Source organism: Cibotium barometz, chromosome 42 (genome assembly GCF_041138505.1).
Source record: "Cibotium barometz isolate CiBa-2024 chromosome 42, ASM4113850v1, whole genome shotgun sequence".
Taxonomy (NCBI): domain Eukaryota; kingdom Viridiplantae; phylum Streptophyta; class Polypodiopsida; order Cyatheales; family Cibotiaceae; genus Cibotium; species Cibotium barometz.
Genome location: NC_141087.1, coordinates 31091154 through 31112363, shown reverse-complemented (window position 1 = coordinate 31112363; position 21210 = coordinate 31091154). Strand labels below are relative to the sequence as shown.

Sequence of the window (21210 nt, the reverse complement as noted above, 5' to 3'; positions counted from 1 at the left end):
CATCGAGGCCCAATTGAGAACACTTCAAGAGGGAGAAGAAAAGAAGGCACGGGACACCTCCTCGTGGGTGGAGGTGCTCACGCAGACGCAAAAGCAAGTACATGAAACGGAGAAATGGATAGAAGTGGTCAAGAAAGGTAAGAACAAGGAGGCCGAAAGCACATCTACCTCGAAGATTATCCACCTAGCCATTGAGGAGGAACAAAGAAGAAAGACAAGGGAACTTCATGTGCGGATCACGGGTCTTAAGGACAGTGACAATGTAGAGAAGGAAGCCAAAGATTTATACACACGCATGGGCATTTCGAGGCCTACACACATGGGGGCTTGGAGAGTGGGCAAGAAAGACAAGAATGGAGGAGAGAGCTCGAAGGAGAGAGCTCTCATTTTACGCTTTCCCACCTTGGAGGCCAAGAAGGATTTCTTGGCCAAGCGCTCCGCCCTTAAGAAAACAGGCATCTTTTTAGGAGATGACCTCACCTTGGCACAACTAGCACATATGAGGGAGTGCATGCCGGAGATTAGGGCAGCCAGAGAAAAGAAAAGCAAGCATTTTACAGAGGCGACAGAGTGGGGATACTAGAGAGACGCACCACCTGGCGGTGCGAGACGTATGGGATCAGTCTGAGACTTGCAGTATGGAACTGCAACGGAGCATTGAGACTGGATGTGGGGGCCTTTGAGGACAGCTTCAGAGATAGGGACATCATCTTCTACTCGGAGACACATCAGGCCCCAGGCAGCACATTACCAAGAGTGGAGGGATACAGATGGGAGACGACTTGTAGACAGGAGGCCCCTTCGAAGCATGGTGGTCACGTATCTCGAGGAGTTGCAATTCTTTTTAGAGAGGAGCTTCAGCCACTCATCCATGTTATGCACCGTGATAAGAGCGCGAGGTACATGTGGGTCAGAGTGAGGGCAGATGAGGGTAGACCCCTATACATTGCTATACGTTACTTTCCACCCAGCACGTCTCAGTATGCAGCGCCCAAGGGGCAATCTCCATATATGATTCTAGATGAGGACATATGGGAGTTCTCCAGGGAGGGAGATGTTATCATACTTGGGGACGTTAATGCTCAAACGGCTCAGTACCAGACCTTCTTTGACACTTCGGAGGAGATGTTGAGAGAAATAGATGTGGAGTTTGTAGAGAGACTGATGTAGTATACACCGCAGAGATCTACAGCTTGTTGAGTGCTCTTGGGTCTGGTGTTCTGGGTGTGTTTGTACCAGTGTGTGAAAGTGTGACACTCTATAAAGGCATATATAGCTATACCGCTTCCGTGTCATCACTTTTTGGTGCCTCCACAGAGGAACAAATTTCCTTCGGTTTGTAAAAGAAGACAAGGGTTTGTGTGAAGAAAGATTGAAGAGATGGCTCAGGACTTTCCAGAATATTGGGGATTACCGCATGAAAGTGCATTTAAATTTCTGGAAAAGATGGAATTTACAGCTTTGATGAAAGACAGGGCAACCCCGGAGATCCTCTCTCAGATTTTGACTTATTGCTTACAGGGTGATGCAAAAGCATGGCTACAGATGTTTGTGACTACACACAGGAATGCTCATCAACAGGACCCTGAGTACCGTGTAGCTAGAGCTGCATTTTTAACACAGTTTGCCCGTGTAAGAAGTCCGAATGATGTGTGGAAAGAGTTGTGTAAAATTCAGCAGAAGGATGGACAGGATGTGGATCAGTATTTGATTGAGTTTGGTAGACTGTGGAGTCTATGGTGTGAGGCTTTGATTCCTGAAATACCCCCGCAGATGATAAAGAGAGACCGGTTTGTGGCTGTGGTCTGGAGCCAACCCTCCGTCTGAAGGTGGAGCTGAAGAATCTGGATAGCTTTGAGGAAGCTGTCAGAGTTGCTCGAGAGAAGGAGTGGAAGGTGAAGCGTCTGAGGCAGTTGGGAATACAGGAAGAGCCAAAGAAGTTTGTGAAGATGCCAGAGATTGAGAGTATGCATCCTGAAAGAGAAGCTGTTGTTGTTCCTGAACAGGAGGATACTTTGAAGAGACTTTTATGATGCAGTGGAACTCATGCAGTCTTTAAGTTTGAATTGGATGGAAGCAGGTGGAAGGGGAAGAAGCCGAGGTGCTCCAAATAATAGGAGAGATATTATGCCAACAGGTGAAGGAAATATGGGAGGATGAGGGAGAGAACGAGGCTATTATTTAAGCAATGTCAAATGCTGTAATTGCGGGGAGCGGGGACATATCAGCCCTCAATGTGATAAACCGCCCAGGGTGGGTGGTGAAATGTATCCCGTGATGCAAAGAACTAATGATAGATCAGGAAATCACAGTATTGAGGTAAAAGATCCAAGTCAGCCCTCTACCAGTGGAGTTGAACGAGAAGATAAAGGAAAGGGACCGGCTCTTAGCTTGATAGGAGTGGAGACTATTCCAGAAATCATGCCTGTGGCCAAGAGGACAATAAGTACAATGGAGGAAGCTAAACCGTCATCTAAGAAGGGAAAACATGTCCAATTTGACATCAGCCCTCAACCAGAGAAGAAAAGAAAGCCAAGAAGACGCTATAAAACTTCAGATTTGCGTATCAGTCAAGGTCACGAAGAATACGCCCTGATGGGTGATTTGAAAGGAGGAGCAGCCAATATAACATTCGCCCAATTGCTTGGATTGTGTCCGAAGCTCAAGAGAGAGTGGAAGAGGCTGGCAAATCCGAGGAAAGCAAATGAGCAGGAGCCCACGCAAGGTGAAATGGAGTTGATGTCTGTGGAAGACCTTCCTGATATCTATCCGTCGGTTGATGCTTGGTGTGGAGGTGTGAGTGTTGGAGAGGCATATGTGGATGGCGGTGCACAAATCAGCGTAATGACTCAATCCTACATGGAGAGATTGGGGTTAAAGCTGAATGCTGATTCAGATTTTAGACTCCGATTGGCAAATCATGCAAAGGTGAAGTGTCTGGGTATATGTACAGGAGTACCAGTGACTGCTTTTGGTGTGATTTGCAGCATAAATTGCCATATTATGCCGGCTGGTTTGGGAGCTTATCCGCTGATTTTAGGTAGGCCTTGACTCAGACAGGTGGGTGCCATCCAAAATTGGAGGAGGGGTACTATAACTGTACATAATAAGAGAGGAAGAGCCAGGAAGTTCAATATATGAGTAGCAAGCTGGAAATGAAGAGTGAGCCTGAAGAAACAAGTGTTGATGAATATACAGATAGTGAAACTTAGGAAGAAAGTTCTACTTCTCATGATGAAGGTCAGGTATCATTCTTAGTGAAAGAAGAAGATGAGTATATAATGCAAGTTGAAGAAATGTCAAAGGAGGAAGAAGAGAGTAGACTTGAAGATATGGACAGTCTGATGCAGCCTCCATCACCCAGTGCAGAGAAAGAGAAGCTATTACAGGGTATGTTGAATCCCAATTTGCAGCAGTGGAAAAAGATGAATATATGAAGGTAATACATAAATTTCCAGATTTGTTCATTACCTCATATGAAGAGATCCGAGGATTCAAATGTGAACCAATGCCTATAGTATTGAAGGAGGGTGTGAAGCCAGTGTTTCAGAAGCTGAGAAGAATAAACAGAGAGCTATTGCCTGTATTGAGAGAAGAGTTGAGTAAATTATTAAAGGCAAGATAAATTTATCTAGTAGATCACTCAGATTGGGCAAATCCAGTGGTCATTACTCCAAAGCATACAGGTGGGTGGAGAGTCTGTATTGATTACAAGCCTCTAAATGCTACAACAAAAAGCAATCACTATCCTCTGCCATTCATTGATGACATTTTAGACAAGGTGGCTGGGTATGAGAGGTATAGTGTATGTAATGGCTTCTCTGGGTATTTTCAGATTTCAATTGCTGAGAAAGACCAAGCTAAAACCACTATCATTACACTGTGGGGTTGCTATTGTTATCGAGTAGTACCATTTGGTTTGAAAAATGCGCCCTCATGGTATCAGAGGAATACTGATAGAGTACTTGCACCTCTTAGAGATGATTTTGTGAGAGCTTTTTTGGATGATATATGTGTATATAGTTCTCAAAAGGAGCATGGTGATAAATTGGAGCAAGTATTTTCTAAAATGGATGATGCAGGTGGACAGTTGAATCCTAAAAGTGTCATTTAGGATGTTCAAAAGTGAAGCTGTTGGGTCATATGATATCTCAAAATGGAATTGAACCTGATCCAGAGAAAATAAAAGCTCTTATCTTATTATCTACTGCAGACTTTTGTCCAGAAGGTAAAGTATATGGCGAGATTTATTCATTTAGTATCTCAATTGCTTTATCCTCTTCAACAGGCCATGAGAAAAGAACCGTTGCAATGGAATGAAGAATGCGAGAAAGTGTTTGAGAAAGTGAAGGAGGTATTGGGAGGTATTTCCAGTGTAAAAGCCCCAGATTTCTCCCAGGTCTTTTATGTGAATCCATCTTTTGGTCCGGATGTGGTTGGAGCAATTTTAATGCAGAGAGGAGATGAGTCTAGATACATGAAACCTGTATATTATGCAAGTAGAGTGAAGACGGAAGCAGAAAGGAAATATACAGAGGCTGAATTGGTTTTGTCGAGTCTGGTATATGCTTGCAGGAAGTTCACGTCATATCTCCTGATGAGACCATTTGTGGTTCTGACGAACTACACTCTTCTCCCTCAGTTGGTGAATGGTACTTCGCTCTCAAAAGATATGATGCGATGGTTAGTGGAGCTTCAAGAATATGATTTCTCATTTTTAATTGAAGATACTTGCAAGGCAACTCTGGCAGATCTTCTAACATATAAGGAAGGCCCGATCCTGGTGAAAGAAGTGGATTCAAAGATAGAAAAAGAGGAACAAATTATCATTCCCGGAGCTCATGTCTTGTTCTTTGATGGTTCATATAAGAGGAGTATACATCATGCCACCGGGGGTTATATAATCCAGGATTCAGAAGGCGGGCTGATTCTAAAAGATGGAATACGTCTAAAAGCCGAAAGTAATAATGAGGCTGAATACGTAGCGTTGTTTAAGGGGCTGCAGCCTGCTCTAAAACAGAAAATTCAGAAGTTAATTGTAAAAGGAGATTCCCTGTTAGTAGTAAAGCAGGTCTTGGGTAGTTGGCAGGCGAAGAATCCGAGATTAAAAGGATGTCAGGCCGATGTTAGAAGGCTGCTGCATCAATTTACAGCATGGAGTATTCAACATGTGCGGCGGAAGGACAATCATATTGCACATAGCCCAGGAGGTAATTAATCAGGACCCAGTAATTGCAAAAATTGAAGAACCATTATACTGGAGGAGAGAATACCTGTCTAAAGTGGTGGATTACTTACTCTCAGGTCGCTTGCCTGAGGAGCTCAAAAAAGGCCAAAAGTATCATTTTATCAGGAAAAGTAAGCATTATGTCATGATTGGAGATGAATTGTACATGCAAGGAGCTGATCAGGTATTGAGAAGAATTCCCTGGAGGGAAGAAATATATCATATTCTATCTTCAAATCATGAGGGAGCTTGTGGCGGTCATTATGCATTTAAGATCACTCTGCAAAAGATATTGCTGGAGGGCTATGTATGGCCTTCCATCCAGAAGGATATTCAACACTCGTGCAGGTCTTGCCATGAGTGCCAGAGAATGGGGAAAAGAATCTTAAAAATGGAGCCGAGAAATATCATGCTGGTATATGACATTTTTGAGAGGTGGGGGGTGGATGCAATTGGACCATTTCCCAGGACGGCCAGAGGGAAGTGTTATATGCTTACTGCGGTGGATTACCTATTAAAACGGGCAGAAGTAAAGGCAGTGAAGAGAGTAGATAGTAAGGAAGTGGCTGATTTTGTGTATGAACATATATACTGCAGATTTGGTATTCCTCTGGAGTTATTGTCAGATAACGGTCCTGAGTTTCGAGGAGAGGTAGTTGACCACTTATGCAGAAGACTAAATATCAACCACAAGTATATCACTCCTTATCACCCTCAATGCAATGGTTTGAATGAAAAATTCAATGGTGAATTTAAGTTGATGATGACTAAAATGACAGAAAGTCATGTCAAAAATTGGGATGTAGAGATGAATCGTGTATTATGGGCATACAGAGTTGCGGTGAAATCTGGTACACGATTCTCACCATTTCATTTAGTTTATGGGAAAGAAGCACTCATGCCTATTGATGTAGAAATTCCAGCTTTGAAGTTTCTCGTTGAAGAAGGATATGAACCTATCAATTATTATAGAGAAAGATTGTTGGCTTTGCAAACAGTCCAATTAGACAGAGAACTAGCTTTTGATCATTATGCCACTATGCAATTGAAAAGACAAGAAAAAGAGAATACGGAGGTGAAGCAAAAAGAAATCGAAGAAGGTGATCTGGTTCTCAGGTATAATAGCAAGCTGGACAGTACATTTCATACTGCATTTCAGACAAAGTGGGAAGGTCCATACAAAGTTGAGAGTTTGATAATGGAAGCTATCAGCTTACTGATTTAAATGGAAAGAAACATAAAAGAAGGGTGAATGGTCTTCAATTAAAGAGATATTTTGCTCGGTTGATGTTAGCCTTGAAAGAAAAAGATCGGGAAGCTTATGATGCATGTCAGAAGGTTGTGGAGAGTACAGAGGAAGACCTGAATATCACATCTCTGTTTGTACAGCTGCTAGACATGAATGTCTCAGCAGAAATAAGGGGTTGCTAAATATGTGTGGACAAAAACAGAGACCAATGATGTGTATATACTGTGTAGAATACTAAGAGCTTCAGGAATATGTAATCAATTTGAGTCAGTTTTGAGTTTTGGTTGAGATTAAATTTAATGTACAGAAGAGAGAAAGTGAAAAGAAAAAAAATAAAAAGGTTCTGGCACAATTTCCAAGGTTTTTGAAGAGGGATTAAGGTAGACTGTTTGATGGATGTTGATAATGTGACTGGACACCTATGTGTCAATGGAAGCTTGATTTGAATAGGTGGCAGGCATGCAGGCCAATGCCAAGTGTCAGCTCAAGAAGCCTCCTGGGGTAAGCACCTGGTTTCTAGAGCCTGCGAGAGCTTAACTGGAAGCGTGTGGAAACGGGAGCCTGGGGAAGCATGGCAATGAAGTAGGCGCCTGTTTTTTTGAATTTGGGGAAGCTGCAAAGCCGTGGAAGCAGAGAAGATCAACTGTGGGCTTGCTACGGATGCCCGGAGAGAAGATGGCGAGCGGAGGTTGCTGAATTTGCTGAGGGGAGGCTTGAGGGAGCAAGAACCAGAGCGAGAGTAGCTTGTGAGTGAGCTTGGAATGCAGTTCGCCAACAAAGGTTGCTGAATTTACATCTCGAAGGCTTTGGGCAACAAGTTCTTGGCAGAGAAAGCATTTTCCATCACGGGAAGTTACTGTTCTTTTGCTTTCCCTACGTGTAGAAGAGGTATGCATTTGAATATTTGCTGAAGAACTATGTCAGAAGCGGGAGGGAAGCTGGGCGACTATTTTTTTGCCTAGAAACAGAGCCACGACAGCCAGAGAAGAGAGGCGACGTGATTTTTGGAGAGAAGTGTTGTTGTTTTTGCATACTGGTGCAGTAGGAAGCAGGGCGACCTGAAAGAGAGGGTCACTGGTCAGTATCAAGCTCCCTGAGGAGTAGGCTAATCTGATTTTGAAGAGACAGGAGCCACTCAAGTGGCCAAAAGATCTTGTGTGGAGCAGGGGAGAAGCCTTAGAGGGGGAGGACTTGCTCTGTGACCTACAGGCCAGAAGATTGCGCGCGTGGCTGCCTGCTTGGTTGTTGTTGATACTCAATGAGCTGGGGCGTGGACAGAACAATGCACGTCAGGGGAGCAAGATGCTAGCCATGAAATCAGAGACTGTGGAATGCAAGGGTTGGCTGCCATAGGGCCTTTGTTAGGATTGTATTGCTGCCTTTGTGGGTTGTGGACATTGGTGCATTCTATGGCCATGATGATGATTATGATGATGATGGTAATATATGCATGTGTTCTTGGTTGATCAATCAAACACCAGCGCTTGAATCCCTCTGTGAGAGTATACTGGACGGGTTTTCTATGAAGTTTTGTGTAAAGAGTCAAAGCTGGAACTAAGCTCTTGTATACATGTTTGTAATAGTTTGCTGTCTTGAAAATACAGTCTTGTAAACTTGAAGAAAAGCTTTGAGGGTAGCCCACCTCAGATATGTATCTTGTTCTGGAGTTTGGTCCGGATATCGAAGAACTGTACTTTGAAGATGGTTCTATGTTTGAGGTCGTTTATTCTGAGAGTGATGCAGGGTACTGATCAGTCATAGTTCATATCACTGAAGGGGAGTGGGCTGATTTTGAATGGGTGTTAGATGAAGATGGTTATGAGGATGTAATGGATGTTCAACTCTGTAAAGACGAAGACTTGTATTGAAATAAAGTTTTGTACATGCTCTTGGGTCTGGTGTTCTGGGTGTGTTTGTACCAATAGCTATACCGCTTCCGTGTCATCACCGAGCTACATGGATACCCATCTATCTCATGCATTGAGGTGCGCCATTGGGAGATCTGCACCTCTTCACATCAGTTAGATATAGAGACAGGTACATTTAGAGGCATACCTCCAAGGGACATGATTTGTCAGATTTCTGGATAGAGCCAAAGACGGAGGAGCACTACATCTTTCGCTGCACAGCATATTATGAGATTCGAGGGCGCTACCATTGCCTTTTCAGAGAGAGATTTGGACCACTAGCTAGAGTCATGGACTATTGTGATCACCGATGCTTGGGTTTTTATCTCCTGGAGATCCGCACGCTCAAAGAGTCCATTATCACGAGCAGACGCCCGACTGGCAGGGAGTCCACACAGAGACAGATTAACTGACTTCTTTAGAGGGACTACCCGGGAGGACACACAACCGACAGCCCAGCAGTGGGCACACTAGAGGATTCAGAGCATCATTGCGAGACATCGGGCTCGTCCGACCAGGCATCTCACTATGGCAGATATCCATGCCATCCGGCAGAGACCCATGCTAGAGCTCCTAGGATGATTACCACTCCAGCCATATACTGTTGTACTCACTATCACTTTTGTACTCCCCCATATTCATGTATTCATGTATCCATGTACTCATGTACCCCATTTTGACTAGTAGCATTAGCTTCCCACTCTCCCTAGTTGCTGCTTCTTCCGGATGCTCCCTACTGATGTATTGTAGGGCTAGATACTTACCTTCAGTTCTTTCTTTTCTTTTCCAGACAAGGTATCAGATGTCACATGGTTGTAACTGAAACCGATCCCATCAAGTGGGAATAGACTCCGTTGGACACCCACACGCGTGTTAGCACAACTTAATATCACAATTCCTCCATAACCTTTGGACGCAAATCCTTCACCACACATAGGCAATTATCCTTCATAAGATAACCCTCGTTGATAACATTAGAGGCATGTGAATGACCAACCAACAAATCAGTCCATATATGGCAAAAATCAACATCCAAATGATACAAATCTCGCATAGCAGATAAGTCCCCATGAGAGGCCACTGAGACTGCAGCTACATAAGGCCTCCTGGGATAATGCATCGGCCACCACATTTTTCTTTCCTGGAGTATGCACAATCTAAAAATGAAACATGGAAAGACAGTTTGCCATTCTCATCTGCTTCTTCGAAAGCTTTGTTTGAGATAGAAAGTATCTCAAGCTTTGATGATCTGTCTTGACTACAAATTCAGCCCCAAGAAGATAATGTTTCCAGATCTTTAAGGCATGAATTACAGCCAAGAGCTCTTTCTCATAGATATCCATATGAAGCTCAGCATCATGCAAACGACGGCTCTCGTATGTAACTGCATGCCCTTCTTGATTTAGGACAGCTCCTATACAATCACCACAAGCATCACATTCAACTACGAATGACTTGTGCAAGTCAGGAACAATCAATACTGGACCACATATGATAGCATGCCTGAGCTGCAAGAAAGCATCCTGTTCTTTTGAAGCCTATAATACGAACATAATCCCAGAAAACTACGTACTTGATGTACGTTTTGCAATTCTGGCCAATTCCGAATGGTCTCTATCTTTGCAAGATCCATTGTAACTCCATCCTTGGATACAATGTGTCCCAAATAATGAATCTCTGAAAGAAAAAACTCACTTTTCTTGGCATTAATGAAAAGTTTATGCTTCCACAACTCTTCGAACACTGTGACCAAATGAGTTTTGTGTTCCTGCTCATTCTTAGAGAAAACCAAGATATCATCAAAGAATACTCATGTGAATTTGCGATGGGATCGGAATATCCTATCCATCATACGATCAAACGTGGCAGGAGCATTGGTGAGACCAAAAGGCATTACCAAAAATTCATATAATCCAAAGGCTGTCCTAAATGCAGTTTTATGGACATCTTGTGGAACCACTCGTATTTGGTGATAACCACTCTTCAAATCAAGTTGGCTAAAACAAGCCGAACCATCAAGCTTATCCAAAATGTCATCAATACCCGGAATTGGGAATCTGTTCTTGATGGTAAGCTTGTTTAAAGCTCTATAGTCCACGCACATGCGGAATGACAACAAATGTAGCTTGGGCTTCAATCTGAGGTCCCATGTTCTCAACCTCAATACCCAATGCAGCTGCCGTTTGTATGGAGATGAAGTTATCGGTTGCACGGTCATCAAACATGAATAAGGCGGGCTGATCCTTGATTTGACCCCAAGCCTTGCATACCATTCGCTCTTTTGCATCATGTTCAGTGTTTCCCTGCACATCGGGAACTGCATGTAGATTAGCCTTGGTCTGCTTGTCCTCGTGCTTTGGTTTTGCGGTCAGGGCATTGTCGAAACATGTGCTCCTTGCTACCACAAGAAAAATATTTTCTCTCCTTAGCATATTGCTCTCTTTGCTCCGGGGTCAAGCCGAATTTGTTCTTCTTTGGGCCCTAATCTTTAGATGAGGTATTTTCAGCTCTACCTCCCTTGTGGGTCTCCCGGAAGTTCTTTTTAGGTGGCTGTCCACCTTTTTGCAGATTTGGGACAGCCTTGTCTTTCCCCTTTGAACCGCCTTGATCCTGCTTAATTTTGAGCACCAATTGCTCCGTAGCAAGAGCAGAGGCTGTGAGCTGTTGCAAAGTATGTTTCAGGTGCAATTCAATGCCCGAACGATATGTTGGTTGCAGTCCAGAGCAAAACTTCCTCTTTCTTTCTTCCTTTTTTTTTTTTTGGTGAAAAAACGATCCTTCTATTAGTTAATGAGAAAACGCCACAAGGCTACAAAGCTCACCTCTCAAGGAGGGATAAACACAGTGAACACCGGAGCTCCACCCCCGTGGCTGGCCGCTCTCTGGGGGGGGCTACCTAGTAGTACATGCAGGAGGTGAGAAGAGCCAAACTGGAGGCCTGTAGTGCCAAGTGACATCCTCGCCCCTCGCGATGAGGAAAGGGCCACGCTGCCAAGTGCGGAGGAATGCCTTGCGGCGACCTCTCATGCGATCTGAGTCGCCCTGAAGTTTCCCCCAGTGTCCTCTCAAGGTGTGAATGATGTCCACCTCTGCCGGTGGAGTCGCCTGGTGGTCTATGGCCTCCCTGCATCGGGCTCTCCATATGTGCCAAGCCGTCATGCTACTGATCATCTCCCATCTATGCCCGTCCCCCTCCTGGGAGACTGCCGAAGAGAAGTCTGGCGTCGGAACCACCGCCATTGCCCTGTCAGAGACCTGGATGGTCACACTGCTAGGGACGTCCTCGTATCCAAGGGCCGGGCCGCTGTCCGTGGCCCAAGCCACCGCACCCCACGTCGCCATCATCTCACCTGGCGAGCCTGCAAAAACCATCCTGAGAGCGCGCTGCCAGACCTGCTATGCCTGTGGGCAATCCCATAAGCAGTGCCGCTGCGACTCCTGTGCATGGCCGCACCGAGGGCAGGACGTTGGGTGTCTGCCAAAAGCTACCCAAGCCCCCACAGCCAGTCCTCTATGCGCTGTAAGCCAGAGAAAAAGAGTCACCTTCCGGGGCCGGAAGCTGGCCCAAAGGCGCTGCCAGAAGTCCCTAAGGAAGGCATGGGAGGGCCCCTGTCGCCGCCAATGCTCGGCCGCCGCCGGGGTACCCGCTGTCCTGTGCCTCTGGATCCGCCGCCCCAGCCTCGCTGTGTACTGAAAAAAGCGGGTGCCTGGGCTGGTAGGGGCCGAGTAGGGATCTCGCCAAAGCCACTCGCCTGGATCCCACTGAAGGCGAATAAGAGGCCTGCTGTCCCAAGCCCATAATCTCCAAGAATAGTCCTTCCCTATCGAGGCCGGTGAGGGGTCTACATGCCACTGTCTCTGATGAAAGCCGACCACCCGCACCCTCTGAAAGATACAACCCTGAAACTCATCCAAATCTAGTCGGGTCCTCTGAAGCTGGCCTCCCTCTCCCACCTCGAAGGTGAGTGGGGCGACTCTCTCTGCTGAGCCGCAGACCGCTAGAAGGATCTCATGCCGAGTAAAGACGCCCATCCACTGTGGAGGTGGAGGGTCCTATACTGGAGTCCGCCACTCCCGGGGGATGGCCGCCTCAATGTCCTGCCTCATCAACTCTCTGCCCCTCATCCCGCTGAGTCTCCTCTCCTGAGCCTCTGGAGGCAGCTGTTGAAAACATATCCAGTCGTCTAGGGACTGGGCTGGGCCGGAGCTCAACGGGCCCCACGACACGTGAGATCGCGATCCAACCATATGACCACTGGGAAGTCGGATCAAGGGGTTCCAAATCAATGGTTGCCTCAAGCGCTCCTCATCGGTGCCCGGTGGAGTCTGGAAGAGTGACGGCCTCAGATGCTCCCAGGCCCTCAAAAGGCTAGCTGCAAAACGCTCCTCGAAGCCAAGGCCCACTCCTTTGGTTCGCTGCTCTGTAAAGATCCACCTGATGCTGGGGGTCCAGGGGCCGCTAAGAGAAGGAGTGCGGCTGAGAATCCTGGAAACAAGAAACTCCTTCCACGGCTTAGCACCTGGTAGGAGGCCACGAACCACCAACTTGCCAAGCAAAGCTCGGCTCTGACAAATAGGATCAACTATGCCCAGGCCGCCTCTCTCCCTCGGCTGGGTGATCACAGCCCATGCCACCTTGGCCCTGGCGGGCCGCCCGTCGCCACCAGACCAAAGAAAGTTCCTGATGAGCCTCTGCACCTGGCCAATACACGCCGGCGAGAAGGCCCAGCAAGAAGTGATGTACCACATGGTAGCAAGCAGAACCTGGTTGGCCACAACCACTCGGCCAGCCAGAGATAAACGAGCGGTACTCCAATACAGAAGCTTCTTCCGAATGCTCAGAAGAAGGGGGGCTATTTGCTGCTCCGGAGATATGTCAATGCCCACATAGCATCCCAAATAACGCACAGTAGTGCCGGGGGGCAGCCACTGAAACCCATCAACTGGCCTCCAAGTCGGGGGGGCACAGAACTGACCCACAACCCACACGACTTGTGCCAGTTGATCAAAGCGCCCGAAGCTCTGCAAAACCTGTCCATGGCTGAGGCGAAGCGGCGGAGGTTCTCCTCCCCTCCCTGAAGATAGACAGCAGTGTCATCCGCAAACTCCGAGTCTAGGAGCTCCGTGGTGCGGATGGGGAGCTGGAGGCCCCGCAAACCTGTATTCTGTGCCGTCAAGAAAGTAGTCATGGCCTCCGCCACAAAAAGAAAAAGAAAGTGCGCCAAGGGGCACCCCTGCCGCACCGAGCGCGAGAGCTGGAACCTCTCTCCGCGCACGCCCTGTATCAGCACCACCTGGCTATGGGCCGATGTGTAGAGTGCAGAGACCCCACGGATCCACTGAGGGGGGAAGCCCATCCTCTCCATAGTGCCTTCCAAGAAGGCCCAGTCCACCCGATCATATGCCTTCTCGAAGTCGAGAAGGAGCACTGCCAGATCCTCTTGCCGAAATCTAGCCAAAGCCGTAGCCTCCCAGAAAGAGAAGATGTTATCCAGGATGCTCCTATCCTGGATGAAGCCTGTCTGCGTGGAGTGGATGATGTCCGGAAGGTGAGGCTGAAGCCGCCTGCTGATCACCTTAGCTAGGACCTTGTAGGCCGTGCCTAGCAAGGTGATCGGTCTCCTCTGTCTAATCTCCAGTCTGTCTCCTCCCTCTTTAGGGATCAAGTGAATCAACCCCTCTGCCATGCTATCCGGCATGTCTCCCGACTCCATGATCTCCTGGAATGCCAATCTGAAACCCCTAGGCAAGAGACCCCAGTACCTCTGGAAGAAAGCCACTGAGAGACCGTCCTCACAAGGGCATTTGCCCCAAGGAAGTGCCTGAAGAGCCTCCTCCAGTTCCGTATCCGAGAAGTCGAGGCTCTTGCCAGATCAGTGTCCTTCATTCATAGCACCTGGGAGCTTCCCCGGCACCGGTATGCACGACTTGCTTTAGAGTCCTCTCATCAGCTATCTATGGAGGGAGACACTTCAGGTTGGTATGCGCAGATAGCATCCTGGTTTGAGCTCCATGGGTTCACTTTAGACAGACTTCCACCCTTCTAGCCCTCTCTGGAGGCACCTTCTCTCACCTTGACACATTCTGAGATTAGTAGAGTCATCAGACAGGACCTCATTCAGTTGGACACTAGGAGGACATGGCTAGAACCCTCACAGGAGTTGGGGACGAAGATGACTTTTTATAGAGACCATCTTCACCGCACCACTGAGGATGGCTTTATACTTAGACCGAGCTACATGGATACCCATCTGTCTTATGGATTGAGGTGCGCCATTGGGCAGATCCGCACCTCTTCACATCAATTAGAGATAGAGACAGGCAGATTTAGAGGCATACCTCCAAGGGACAGGATTTGTCAGATTTGTTGGATAGAGCCAAAGAGGGAGGAGCACTACATCTGTTTGCTGCACAGCACATTATGAGATTCGAGGGCGCTACCATTGCCTTTTCAGAGAGGGATTTGGACCACTGGCTAGAGTCATGGACTATTGTGATCAGGGATGCTTGGGTTTTTATCTCGTGGAGATCCGCATGCTCAAAGAGTCCATTATCAAGAGCAAAGGCCCGACTGGCAGGGAATCCACACAGAGACAGATTACTGACTTCTTTAGAGGGACTACCCGGGAGGACACACAACCGACAGCCCAGCAGCAGGCACCCCGTGGGACTCTAGTTGAGAGTGCTATCCAGTTGGGCAGATCCAGACGCCCGAGGGTTCGCGGATCCTCACATCGGAGACGGTGCCTACACTGGAGAATTCAGAGCATCATTGCGAGGCATCGGGCTCGTCCGACCAGGCATCTCACTATGGCAGATATCCATGCCATACAGCAGAGACCCATGCTAGAGCTCGTAGGATGATTACCACTCCAGCCATATACTGTTGTACTCACTGTCACTTTTGTACTCCCCCATATTCATGTATTCATGTATCCATGTACTCATGTACCCAATTTTGACTAGTAGCATTAGCTTCCCACTCTCCCTAGTTGCTGCTTCCGGATGCAGCTTCATGTATCTCTTTGAATTAATATGGTCCTCTTTATAGTTAGTTCAAACCAAACTCTCAGACATAGAAATTTGAAAAAATCAGCAAGTACAAGCATTCAAGATTTACAGTTTTATATTGAGTAAAACCTAGGGATGAAACTTACGCAAGTCCCTCTGCTGAACCAAGAGCAATCGTAATACGTTTTCGCCAGTCCAATAGACCTTCTGATTTGTACTGTCCATGCAAATGTGACAATAAGCTCATGTTGGGCATGTAGTCGTAAACAATGAGGCGCTCTTGTCCCTCTGCACAGTACCCACGTAAGCTTAACAGGTTTTTGTGCCTAACTCGGCCCAGAATTTCGACCTCCACGGCAAACTCCATTTCAGCTTTTGAGCTCCAAACTTTCAACCGTTTGACTGCTATCTGTCATCACAGCAAAAGAAGATGGACATATTACATTGTCAGGGCTGTGCACCAAGTAGCATTAAACAGTTATGGAGTATACATAAAGCCTTTGACAAGGTATGCATCATGCAAGCCATAAGAAAATCTTAATTTATTCCTCAAAAATGACAGGAGTATAGGGAGCATATAAGAGTGGCTTTAAAAAGATCCCCTGTCCCCTTCCTCCCACTTTTTTCCACTCACAAATCTAACGATCTATAAGGCATCCAGGAGAAGGGCCACCTGATGGTAGGGTGGGCCCGGACAAAAAGGGACTTCTTAAGTCACTTTAAGTAAAACACCACTTGAACCCATATATGGCACATACTCCAAAATTAGAGTGACCAAAGAAAGGTGGCATGCAATTTTGTGAGGTAACATGGCCTTCCTACTGCATTTTGCGCAATAGGCAGGACACTTGCAATCTCCTACTCACTAGCATTGCAGAAAACCAGTGAAAGGAGTATTTCACATCAGCTAATTTTGGCCTTTTGTTTTGACATGCTTTGTGCATGGATTTGATATCTTTAAAAAGCATAAATGTATTTTCCATGCAGAAGGTTTATGACTCATGGATATTCCTACAAAGAAGATCATTGTCATTAGAGACAATCTGTTCCATGGGGAAATCATATTGAGCAATATATTAACATCTTCAAAAGGCTAAAGTGACCTATCAGACCAAAATAATTACATCAAGTCCATGTGATACAATGTCTGAGTTAGAAACTAAAAATGAAAAGCTAAAGCCAGTACTAGAACTGAGAGCGTATAGCTCTCTACCCTCATCCTAATATATCCCTCATCGGGAGCATTTGCATGGTGCTCAGGGTGGTGGGACTAAGCTCGTAAGAGAAGGTCCTCCTATGGTGGGAGATGACGGCCCCGATTTGCCTAAAGTATCATGGTCGTGGGCAAGGCCCCCGTGGGTGAGGGCGTCGTGCTCTACAAAGCTCAATGGCTTTGTCTAATCACACTCCTCTAGGTTGGGCTCAAACGGTTGCCGCCTGGGGTTCGGGTGATAGGGTGGGGGCTGTTGTAGAGGTCTCTACATGGGATCTAGATGGAGGGGGGACTGCTCTAAGAGTGTCTGCCCGGAAGAAGTCTATACATGCCTCTGCCTTCCCCTCACTGCCGTTGGCCTATGGTGTAGTAGGGACTGTGTGTTTGCACAGCTCCAAAGAGAGAGTCCTAGGCATCTCTAATCATGGTGTGTATATATATACCTAGATGGATCCAAGAACATGCCCAAATGCACCTTTTAAGAACGTTCATGTTATATACTCATGGTAGTCAACCCACAAGACTATATAACTATCAACTCCATTATGCATAGTATGGACTAGATACTACGACATCCTCGCTAATGTCACAGTGCCCAATAGTGGGTGTAGAACTCTGTATCAAGATATGCTCTCACACACGCACTCCACACACACACACACACACACACACATGAGAGCATATATTCACACAAAGCCCTTCAACTAAGTTTCTATCAAACTTCCGGAGATGCAGGGCAGACCCCGAGATGAGGACTATGTAATCAGAACTTCTGCTAGTGGTGCTCCCTGCCCTCCTTGTCTGTCCAGCCAATCTGACACCTCATCAACGTAGAGCCCAAAGAGCATAGGGGACAATGGGCAGCCCTGCTATACTCCAATCGTGCTGTGTATGATATCTGAGTCTCCCCTTGGGCACATACTCGGCCTGTCACGGACTCGCATAGGCAGAGAATCGCCCATGACATTTCCAGTGGGACTCCTAAGTCCTGTAGTCTCCTCATCAGCTGGGCTCGTGGGACTATATCAAATGCCTTGCGGAAAGCTACAAAGCAGCAATAGATCCTCTTCCTGTGAGCTCTCCCCTCCTCAATGATGGCCCTCAATGTGAAAATATGATCTAATGTGGAATGCCCTCTCCTGAATCCTGCCTGCCCTGGTGGCACGTGCTCTAAGTCACTGTGCCTCTGCCCATCTACTCAGCTCATGTTCCAAAATAGATGCTTGGCCAGTGTGTGACTAATCATGATAGTTCTATACTTATTTGGATCCATAGCATCTCCTGCCCTCAGGATAGGTACGATAGTGTTGCATGACCAGCTGTGAAGAAAGCCCTCACAAAATGTCCTTGGCCTCTGGGAAAAGTGCTCAGCTACCGAACCGTCATGATCATGTGCCTTCCCATTTTCCAACCTGTCAATTGCATCTCTCACCATCCTCAGACTGAAAACTCGCGTTCAAGCTTGGCTAGGTAGGCTCGCTTTTTCCTTCGCACGAGGCAACAGAAAGCAATACAGGCCTGTCCGTGTGTGGTGGAGCCCTGGGCTACCTCGCAGTCGAGGAGGGTTTGGGTCTCTCGGCATTCCACATCATACCAACTATTCTGTGGGACGTTTCCACAGGGTGTCTTGGAGGTGGCTTGAGTACGAGGCAAATCTATGGATGCTTATGTGTGGAGTTTGTCGGCTAGCTAGGTAGTGAAGTCATCCATGGGACCATGTGGATCTAGATCGAAGAGGCTGCAGTAGAGGTGATCGGAATAGACAGGCGAGGTTCCTTGGTAAAGAGGTACTTCAGGTAGTAGGGATAGGGTATGGAGGATGGCTGAGTGGCGTATCCGCAGGTGAGACAGAAAGCCCGGTAGGCATGATCAGCTGCAACTCCAATAGGTCTGGGTGAGACAATGAACCCCGAAATGAGAGGTATCCGTGAGAGTGAGCCCACAAGATAGTCGACCGTACTAGATCCATGTCCCTTAAGGTAACATGTGAATGCTCCTACCAGCCATGGCATTAAATATGGCCAGTCCATGAGCTCCTCCCAAGTCGAGTAGGTAGTCTCCATATGTTGTGCGTGGTGCCATATCTGCTGAAGTTTGGCTAAGCTCAGTTTCCCCAATATCAACCTCCTGGGGTCCTCTGTCACAAAAAAGGGCAACTGAACACTGGCAGTCCGGGCATTGAAGTCCCCTGTAAGAAGGATGTCTCCTATCCTGGAGAACTCAGCTATGTCCCTGTAAAGGGCCTGGTATGGCGAGTTCCCTGGATGCATATGGGGATTTGGTTGGGGCGAAGTAACAAACTGCAATATATATGTCATAGGCATCCTCTGTCCTGACCCTGATCCACATGTATTGTGCCTTCTCATCCCGTCTAGACACTTGTATCGTATAGTGGAGTTCTTGTCTGTAGAGCATAGCCACACCTCTAGATCCCCTGGTCCCTCCATTGATGCGTGGCTGGGGAATGGACCGATTCCCACCTGTATCCTGCTTCTCCGGGTAGCGTATTCCCCTGGCACGGGTGTCTGTATACAAGACTATATCCCAGTCCCTGAGAGCCTCCTCAAATAATCCTGCATCTAGTCCCAGGCCCCCATTACAATTCCAGATTGCAATCTAAAGACTGGTCTCATAGGTCGCGTGCCATCATTTAACACATCTCTCTGCAATAATCAGCCTCCCATCCCTGTATACTGCCCATTTCTGCCCTTCCATGCCTCCAAGATGCATGGCATGCACTCCTTCCTGCACTCCTTCCTGTGTGCCACTTGTTCCAGAGTCACATCATCCTCAAGGTAAATCTTCTCCCCTTTGAGGGCTCTCCTTCTTTTGAGGAAAGCCTGTTTGGTTTCCATATCTCCAAATTTAATGATGAGGGTGTAGATTCTTTCCATCCCACTACCCTGACATGTAGGGCTCTGATTTTCCTCCTTTTCTCTTCTTCCAAGGTGGTATCGGGTACCGGCTATCTACTAGTGACATGTCTCCATTCCTTCTGGACCTCCTTGACCATATCAGCCCAGCCCTTCTCCATCTCCTTCTTCGTTTCCTCCAGTTCCTTCTGGGCTGAAGGTATATTGTCTTGCACATTGGCTTCTAGACTCTCCAGCCTGGAGAGCTCACCTTCCTCCATCCTTGTGGCTTCCCGAATGGCGGTTATCTCAGAACGGAGGTTCGTGACCTCCTCCCTTAGCTGTTCGAGTTCTATCTAGTCGGTAGTCTTCTCATCTTTGTTCGAGAGAAATGAAATGAAATGTTATATTAACGTCTTCAAAAGGCCAAAGTGACCTATGAGACCAAAGTTACAACCATGTGACATCTGATACACTATCTGGAAAAGAAAAGAAAGAACTGAAGGTAAGCATCTAGCCCTACAATACATTAGTAGGGAGCATCCGGAAGCAGCAACTAGGGAGAGTGGGAAGCTAATGCTACTAGTCAAAATGGGGTACATGAGTACATGGATACATGAATACATGAATATGGGGGAGTACAAAAGTGACAGTGAGTACAACAGTATATGGCTGCAGTGGTAATCATCCTAGGAGCTCTAGCATGGGTCTCTGCCAGATGGCATGGATATCTGCCATAGTGAGATGCCTGGTCGGACGAGCCCGATGCCTCGCAATGATACTCTAAATCCTCCAGTGTAGGCACCGTCTCCGATGTGAGGATCCGCGAACCCTCGGGCGTCTCGATCTGCCCAACTGGATAGCTCTCTCAACTAGAGTCCTACGGGGTGCCTGCTGTTGGGCTGTCGGCTATGTGTCCTCCTGAGTAGTCCCTCTAAAGAAGTCAGTAATCTGTCTCTGTGTGGACTCCCTGCCAATCGGGCGTCTGCTCCCGATAATGGACTCTCTGAGCCTGCGGATCTCCACGAGATAAAAACCCAAGCATCTCTGATCACAATAGTCCATGACTCTAGCCAGTGGTCCAAATCCCTCTCTGAAAAGGCAATGGTAGCGCCCTCGAATCTCATAATATGTTGTGCAGCGACATATGTAGTGCTCCTCCGTCTCTGGCTCTATCCAACAAATCTGACAAATCCTATCCCCTAGAGGTATGCCTCTACATCTGCATGTCTCTAACTGATGTGAAGAGGTGCGGATCTCCTCAATGGTGCACCTCAATCCATCAGACACATGGGTATCCATGTAGCTCAGTCCAAGTATGAAGCCATCCTCAGTGGTGCGGAGAAGATGGTCTCTATAGAAAGCCATCTTCTTCCCCAACTCCTGTGAGGGCTCTAGCCATGTCCTCCTAGTGTCCAATTGAATGAGGTCCTGTCTGATGACTACTACTAATCTCAGAATGTGTCAAGGTGAGAGAGGGTGCCTCCAGAGAGTACTCGAAGGGTGAAAGTCTGTCTAAACTGAACCCATGGAGCTCAAACCAAGATGCTATATGCGCATACCAACATGAAGTGTCTCCCTCCATGGCTAGCTGATGAGAGAGAAATAAGGAAAGAAAGAAAGTTGTATTGCCATCTTCAAAAGGCCAAAATGACCTATGAGATCAAAATGTTACATCATCTCCATGTAGCGGAAGTATTCGTAATTAAAGATCCTGTCATACAAGTCTCACACCACTCTCTTTATCCCGA

The 21210-nt window shown here is 47.1% G+C and overlaps 1 protein-coding gene across 1 annotated transcript in view; it reads right to left on the bottom strand.

The window, feature by feature from the left end:
• LOC147614360 (PTI1-like tyrosine-protein kinase At3g15890) overlaps nt 1-21210 on the bottom strand; it is a 126256-nt gene that overhangs the window by 31338 nt on the left and 73708 nt on the right. The window contains exon 3 of the mRNA XM_086780905.1: nt 15541-15803. Coding sequence (XP_086637031.1) covers nt 15541-15803 — 263 coding nt within the window. The remainder of the gene's footprint in view (nt 1-15540; nt 15804-21210) is intronic.